At 44.1% G+C, this 7,283-nt stretch overlaps 1 protein-coding gene across 1 annotated transcript; it reads left to right on the top strand.

The window, feature by feature from the left end:
• Window positions 1–1,834: 1,834 nt before the first annotated feature.
• On the top strand, window positions 1,835–5,592 carry LOC114635756 (disks large homolog 5-like). Its single transcript, XM_028784197.1, has 5 exons — window positions 1,835–1,928; window positions 2,967–3,126; window positions 4,318–4,461; window positions 4,629–4,812; window positions 5,527–5,592. Exons 1-5 carry the CDS (start codon window positions 1,835–1,837, stop codon window positions 5,590–5,592), a joined length of 648 nt encoding a protein of 215 aa, XP_028640030.1.
• The last annotated feature ends 1,691 nt before the right edge of the window (window positions 5,593–7,283 follow it).

The raw sequence follows: 7,283 nt of genomic DNA, 5'->3' as shown, positions 1-7,283 counted from the left end.
CAGTGATGCTGGATTCTCCGCTAATACAATACTCAGAGAAGCTAGAGATTGTCATAGGAAGAGTATGCTAGCAGCAGTGGATATTACTCAGTTGTTCAGACAGTGTTACAAAAGATAGATAGAACAAGGTCCTTAGAATAGAAAGATCATTTTTACTCCTACTCTGTCTTCTCAGAATGAAAGACTGGCAGGGAGAGAATGGTAAGAGTTTTATATTAGACAAGTGTTGGTAGGTGTGGCCTTGGATATTTCAGTGGTGTTTTGTTTTGTTTTATTTTGTTGTGCTTTCTTCTCTTCTGAAACAGGGTCTCAGGTATACCATGTTGTCTTCTACCTGGCTTGCCAGGTTATCCTTGAGCTCAGAGATTCCTGCTTCCACGTTCCAAAAGCTAGGCTTACAATTTGGGCTTGCAGGGACTGTGGGGACAGGTCCAGTCACTGACAGAGATGGGTTTTCTTAAGTTGAGGCGAGTATATCCCCCAGTATAACTATAAACATTTTCTTCCATCTCTGCCACCTATTTAAAATTGTTGTTGTAATATGCCTGCTAATCACTGACACAAAAAATAACTTGAGTACAGCAAGGTAGGGCAGAGTGATTACATCCTGTTATATTCTGTATGACATCTGTTATGCTTACAACTTTCCAAAAAGACTTACATATGACCCATCAAATTAAGGGTCAATATGCATTTTTCTATCTAAAATCGCCTGATCAGAACTGACCACTGGACAGTACTTCCTGCAGCTTTATATGTGATACTTGTCAGTTTTTTGTTTTGTTTTGTTTTTGCTTTTTAAGTTGACAAAGATGTTTGTGTCAATGGCTCAGTCCATAAAGTCTGAGCTATGGTGTTGATCAATAGTGTGTGCACTCAATCAACCATCAGGGTTTGACATTTATAGGATTTTGTGTTGTTTGTGGGTTGAATCAGGATTCAGAATACAAGAGGCTAGCCACTTGTTCTGTCAACCAAGTGATGTCTATAGTATTGTCCTACACACTGGGCCTGCCCCTCATCGCTACTGACTATTTTATTGTTAAGAAAGGACCCCATGGTATAGCTCAGAGGGGCCTGTGAGGAAACCTGCTTTAGTGACTTTGGCACTGAGAGGAGAGGCCCTCACCCAGCCTAATAGTGGCTACAATATTGATCTTCCTCTGTCAACAGATCTACAGACTGTTGTGAGCACCTGATAACTGCACCTCTCCCTCCTAAGGCACCTTGGGGTATCATTCAAATGCTAAGCACACAGCTTCATGAGTGCACCCCCTAATGCACACTAATTTTGCCACCTGCCCTTCAGGCTCTTCCAGGATGTGATTTCAAGCATCTCTACATGATGAGACAGGAGATCTTTTCTCCTCCACATTCTTCCTGATGTGATTTTCAGCAGTTTTTAATGGCTAATATTGCTGAATTATGAAAGCTTGAGTTAGGATGAGACATTCCTGGGCAAGGTCTGAAGGGAAACATTCAGTTAAATTCAGAAAATCAATGACTTAGGTGTTTCTGATCAAGTCTAGAGCAAACTCTATCTTTGGATATTGGAGGTGCCCAATATCTGTGACCCAGGAAACACCCTTATAAGGATGCTTCAGCTTCCTAAATGTACAGGGAGAAAATTAGCAGGGAGGCAAAGGGTGTTCCCCATGACATCAGCAGCCCCTTCTTTGAACATTCCTTTGTATCCTGGAGAGTTCTTAGCATCCCTTGTGATGTCATCAGTGTTGTAGTGACACCAAGTGCACTGAGCTCTCTCAGTCAGTGTCTACATCATATGTCCCTAGACTTGATTTCCCGACTGAGGAGACTGTTTGGAAGAGCAGAGATGGAGGTGACAGAAACTAGAGAGAGGCAGAAAGTAGCTGGACTTTCATCTGAGAGTAATGAAGGACGAAGAAGGTGGTCTTGGGGAATGTGGAGTAAGTCCTGGGAAGGGGATGTTGAGCTTCCTGTCTGGGGTGTCCTAAGCTGGACTTCCTAGAAATTTGGGCACAGAAACTGACTTCACTGGAAAGCAAAAGAATTTCCATGATTATCACAATACTAAAACATCAAGGAATTCAGAACATGACTTTCTCCATCCCTTAAGGCAGGTGATGGCAAGGCCAACGAAAGATGTTTCAAATACCAAGTCGTTAAATTGACTGGGTTTTGTGGTTGTTACATGGGACAAAATGAGACCATCAAGAGTCACAGAGGGTCTAACCTATGCCAGTATACATAAGGGAATCTCTGCACTTCACTTCCGTGGCTTTTTTATTTTTTGAAGCTTCAGTGGGTATCTGACAGTAGTACCAGGGAAAGAATTGTGCTCCTGGTCATGGTCTTATGTTCTCAGAACTCCGCTGACCTCCTCTCTCTGACACTACCCACATTAGATTTCTTCATCACCCATTGTGGGTGGCAGGTATTTCTGTCCTTTAACCAAATAACTTTCAGTGTTGATACACTCAGACAATGAACTCTATTGCCATCTCTGGGGTGTTTGGTGTTTCAGTAGGGGGAATAGCCACTGTGTTGATCATGGTCTCACTCTGCATGAATTTTAGTCCAAACTACTGGGCCTTGACTAACAGGGTAGGACATCTGACCATCTCCTCTCACTCAAGTTCTTTGGGTTATTTAATTTTCCATCTGACTTGTGAAACCACAAGACTGAGGGATCTAAAGCCAAGTTGCACCTTGTAAAACTGTCAATAATGGTGGAGAAGCTATCCCTGTGGTCATCATGAGCACGTGTAGGGAGACAGAGGAAACACCTGGCTGCTTTCATCTCCTGGTCTCTATAGAGTGATGGGAGAGCAGAGATTCACTTAGGAGGCATCTAATGCCTGGACCAGACTGTTTGTGGTGTCACTGGTTTCCAGGCATGCTCTCCTTCTCTTAGAGCTGAGGGTGTTCTCCCAGGACTCTCTGCATTCTCTTGGGGCAATTTACTTATGTTCTTCTGCCTACAGTGGCTGGCAGACAGTCATCATGCCCTGCAAATGTCTTAAGCAAGAAAGAGGCCAAGAAGGAGGAAAAGTGTCTGACCAAAGAGCTGGTGCTCAGTATCCAGGAGAGAAACAAGCTGAGAGACCGCTTGATCTATGTCACAGAGGGATCCATAAACAAGAGGTACTCATTGCTCCAAACCATTTGGTGTCAGTCTGACATCTGCAATGTCACCCTCATCTTATCCTTCTAAGGTTGTGAGTTCTGGCAAGCAGTACCTCCACAGAGTCCCTGTGCCCAACTTTATGTCCCTAAATGCTTCTTAGAGGAGAGGCTGAACCCAGTGCTTGGTCAGGAGCTAGAAGGGAAACGGACTCTTTTGCTTCCTCCAATTGAAATTTTGAACTTGTGGTCTGAGTAAAGAATTCTGGATGGAGGCAGTGGCTAGTGAATGCGCAGCATGCATTTGGAAAGTCCTCGACAGATGCAGTGAGTTTGTGGTGACGCTTTGTACTTACCTGGCTCTTAATTGAGGGCTGGAAGGTCCTAGCAGCAGCTGGTCCCACACTGTTCATCTCAGTGCTTGACTAGAAGGCCTGAAGCTTATGCCTGTTCCTCTTTGTCTGTGTGCCTTATACTCTGAGTCAGTAATGCTGAGTGAATTTCTTCTTACTCTGATTGTTCTCTCTCCAATGCTGTATCTCTCTCTTTCTCATTCTCTGATTCTGTTTCCTTTTCCTTTTCCTTGTCTGTGTGCTTGTGTATGTACACATGCAATTGGATGTGCAGACATATAGTAGGTATATATTTCCTTCCACTCTTTGGTAACTTGGGTTCTGTGTTTTGTCCTGTGGAATTACCTATATAGCAGTTTAAAGGTGAAGTGAGTCCTGAGGTCTGGGAGCCCCTACTGTAAACAGCACTGTTCATTGCCTGTGTGGTGCCATTTGTCTGTACATTTGTAGCTCTTTGGCAGACTAGAAAACTGTGTTGATGTCTGGTCTCATCTCCAGAATTATGTGTAATGAATGTCTCTACACTATTAGTTATCCAGAATTTAGAGTCCCTGTTTTGAAAGCAGGAAATATATAATCACAGGTTTCTGGTGATCAAGGACCTGTGGTCTATTCTCTTTAGAGGATAAGCTGCTAGACCTCTATTTCAGGCCAGCTGAGTGATCACAGGGAACCTGGGTACCCTCCATCTGGATGCCAAACTTCTGCTGTCCAGGATAACAAGTTTCCAAAGGTGGAGAATATGCGAGTATGTTGAAGGAAGAAATTGGCCTTCCAGCATTGGGGTAGGACAGGACCCAGCCTGAGTTCATGTGTTACTAAAAGCCATGTTCATGGAGTTCTGTCTTCCTGGGGCCAGACCCTATTACAGGCCAAATCCACTGTATGAAAAATTGAAGTTAAAGGAGAAGATGTTCATGTCATTTCTGAACAAATTAGAGATGGAGAATATTGACTCCTGTGAGAACTTCCAGGAGCACAAGAAGGAGATTAACTTCTATAGGTAAGTACAGGTCATGGAGGCTACCACTTTTGCAATGGCCATTTCTGCATTCCTTTGATTCTGGAATGGAGGGTTTGTAGGTCTGGATCCTGGTGGGGTAACGGCACCTGTAAGTAGGAATGGCAGGAGGAGTCTGCAGGATCTTAATATGCAGAGTGTGTTTCCAGAAACCTGCAAAATCGGCTCCTGTTGCAGTCCTCTCTTGTAAAGAAGTCATTGGTCCAAGTGAAGCAGGATTACAAGGAAGTGAAGGCTGATTGGTACCTCCTCCAACAGTACTTGACTGAGATGAACCTGACTGTTGAAGATGAACAGGAGAAGACCAGCAACCTCCAGAAACAGCAACATCAGGTAGGGACAAGCAGCTTATTCAGACTGACACTGTCTGTTATCATTTGCCTATTGGATCCATCTTTGCATTCATCCACCATCTTTTAAATCCACACTCCCAACCAGCCACCCTCTTCATGGAATATAGTTGTTCATTACTTTGTCTATGAACAAGTATTCTTGAAACTTCAACTCTTGGGAGACACTGAATTATTGGCAAGTGTACCTTGCTACTCTGCTTGAAGCTGCAGTCTAGAAAGGGTAACAGATGAATGACAGGTCACACTCTTGAATGTCCTCATGATAGGAGGGTTGCTAAGCAGAGCTTTGAGAAAGTTCTATGTCTTGTCACAGGAGTTGTACAGGGGGCATGTGACCTCCCAGGTAGGAATCACCTTGCAGGGAGTAAAGTCTAATGCAAATATCAAATGAGTGCTTCTCACTGTCAGTGGTCTGGGTGGCATGTGGCCTTCTCCTTTCTCCTGCAGACCAATGAGTTCTCTTCCCATTGACCTGGTCTTGTTTTGCACTGATAGAAGTCTGAGTGGCAGCTTGTCAGCCCATGTGTTTGTGAGCTTTGCTTGATATTTTGCCCTGCTTGCAGATTTAGCAGCATGGGTTTCAGTTAAAAGATCAAAGTTGAAGTCTAGTTGAGGTGGTGGAACTCAGCAGCTTACTTCTGACATGCATGTCCCCACCAAGCCTGTGTCTCTAATACCTGCCTTCCTCTCCCAGATCTCAGAAGCTGTAAGAGAGTTGGAAGTGGCCACATTCCAGCAGGAGAGCCTCCTGCAGAATTAGTTGCCACCTCAGGAGCTCCCTGCTGAGCTCCCTCCTTAACAGCCACAGACTTCTATGGATGAATCTCCTTCCTCATAGATCATTTGCACAGTGTGATTGGGCCCAAACTATGTAGCCAGTGAGACATCCAGTCTGATTCAGGGTCTTTTTCTCTTTCCTGTGTGGCCCCTTGAGAGAGAACTGAGGTGACTGCAGTACCAGCAAGTGCTCAAGAGGAGAAACTTGTTGTAGTTTGTGCTGCTCAATGTGCAGTGAGGGAAGGTCACTTCTCATTTTTTTCTCTTAGAATTTTCGTTGAAATTTTCTTTTGCATGGTTTTGTTTTTTTCTCATGTTATTGAGATATTATATGTTCTTGATATTGATTTTGCTAATGATTTTCACAGTTTATATTAACCTTCATATTAAGATTTGTTTCTTAAAATTGATTTCTTATGAATAAAAGTTGATATGTAACTGTTGACACTTATTTAAATTTTATTTAACCTTTCTTTTATACTCCATATTTTATCCCTCTCCATGTTCACCCTCTGATGGTTTAATATACTGTCCTGCTCCCCATCTGTCTTCCCGAAAATGTCCCCAACGTCCCTCCTAAACCCCAACTCCAACAATCCTCCCCATTCTTTGAGTCCTTTGAGGGTTAGGTGCACCTTCTCTGACTGAATCCAGACATGGCAGTCTAATTTCTGTATATGTGTTGGGGGCCTCACATGAGCTTGTTTATACTGGCCGACTGGTGATTGAGTGTCTGAAAGATCTCTGGGGTCCAGCTTATTTGACAATGCTGGTCCTCCTAAAAGGTTACCCTACTCCTCAGCTTCTTCTAGCTTTTCACTAAGTCAACTTCAGGGGTCAGCAGCTTCAGTTCACTGTTTTAGTGTAAATATCTGCAGCTGAGACTTCTGGGTGCTTGTTTGGTCTTTGAGAGGGCAGGCATGATAGACCCCTTTTTGTGAGCACTCTATAGCCACAGTAATAGTGTCAGCTCTCTGGTCCTCCTCTTCAGCTCAGGCCCCCTTTCGGTTGTTGCTGGACCTTCAGCCAGACTGATGAGCATCTCAGGCTAGAACTCTGTCTGGGCTGCCTGGCTCTGGACTGATGGTTGTCAGTTTGTCCTTGCCTGCACCTGCCTATGTTGCCCCATTCAGAAGATTTCTGTCAAAGGCTCATTTCTAACCACAATCCATTGTAACAGGCAGGGTTTCTTGTCTGCAGCTTGCTTCCCACCACTGATTCCAATCTAGCCCTACACAGAACAAGGTCATTTCAGGATTGCTTTTTACAGGGTGCTTTAGATTATTTTTTCCCTCTTAGATAATTTCGTTATTTACATTTCAAATATTATCCCCATTCCAGTATTCCCCCGCACCGCAAAATCCCCATATACTATTTGTCCTTCCCCTGCTTCCATGAGGGTTTTCCCACCTTCCCACCCACACCAGCCTACCCTTCCTGCCACTCCCCTACACTGTGGCATGGAGCCTTCAAAGGACCAAAGGCCAATCCTATTGATATCCCACAAGAGCATCTTCTGCTACATATGAGGCTGGAGTCATGAGTCCTTCCGTAAGTCCTTTTTTTGTTGGTGCTTTAGACGCTGCGAGTTGTGTGTGTGTGTGTGTGTGTTCTGGTTGATTAATATTCTTGTTCTTCCTATGGGGTTGAGAACCCCTTCAGCTCCTTCAGTCC

The sequence above is a fragment of the Grammomys surdaster genome, unplaced genomic scaffold (assembly GCF_004785775.1).
Source record: "Grammomys surdaster isolate TR1022 unplaced genomic scaffold, NIH_TR_1.0 117384, whole genome shotgun sequence".
NCBI classification, from domain to species: Eukaryota; Metazoa; Chordata; class Mammalia; order Rodentia; family Muridae; genus Grammomys; species Grammomys surdaster.
Note: the sequence above shows the minus strand (reverse complement) of the source record. Positions and strands in the feature narration are given on the sequence as shown.

Coding starts and splice junctions, on each gene's coding strand:
- LOC114635756 (XM_028784197.1), top strand. CDS start 1,835: ATGGAGGTGACAGAAACTAGAGAGAGGCAGAAAGTAGCTGGACTTTCA. Junction 1,929..2,966: donor GTGGTCTTGGGGAATGTGGA/GTAAGTCCTGGG, acceptor TTCTGCCTACAG/TGGCTGGCAGACAGTCATCA. Junction 4,813..5,526: donor TCCAGAAACAGCAACATCAG/GTAGGGACAAGC, acceptor TTCCTCTCCCAG/ATCTCAGAAGCTGTAAGAGA.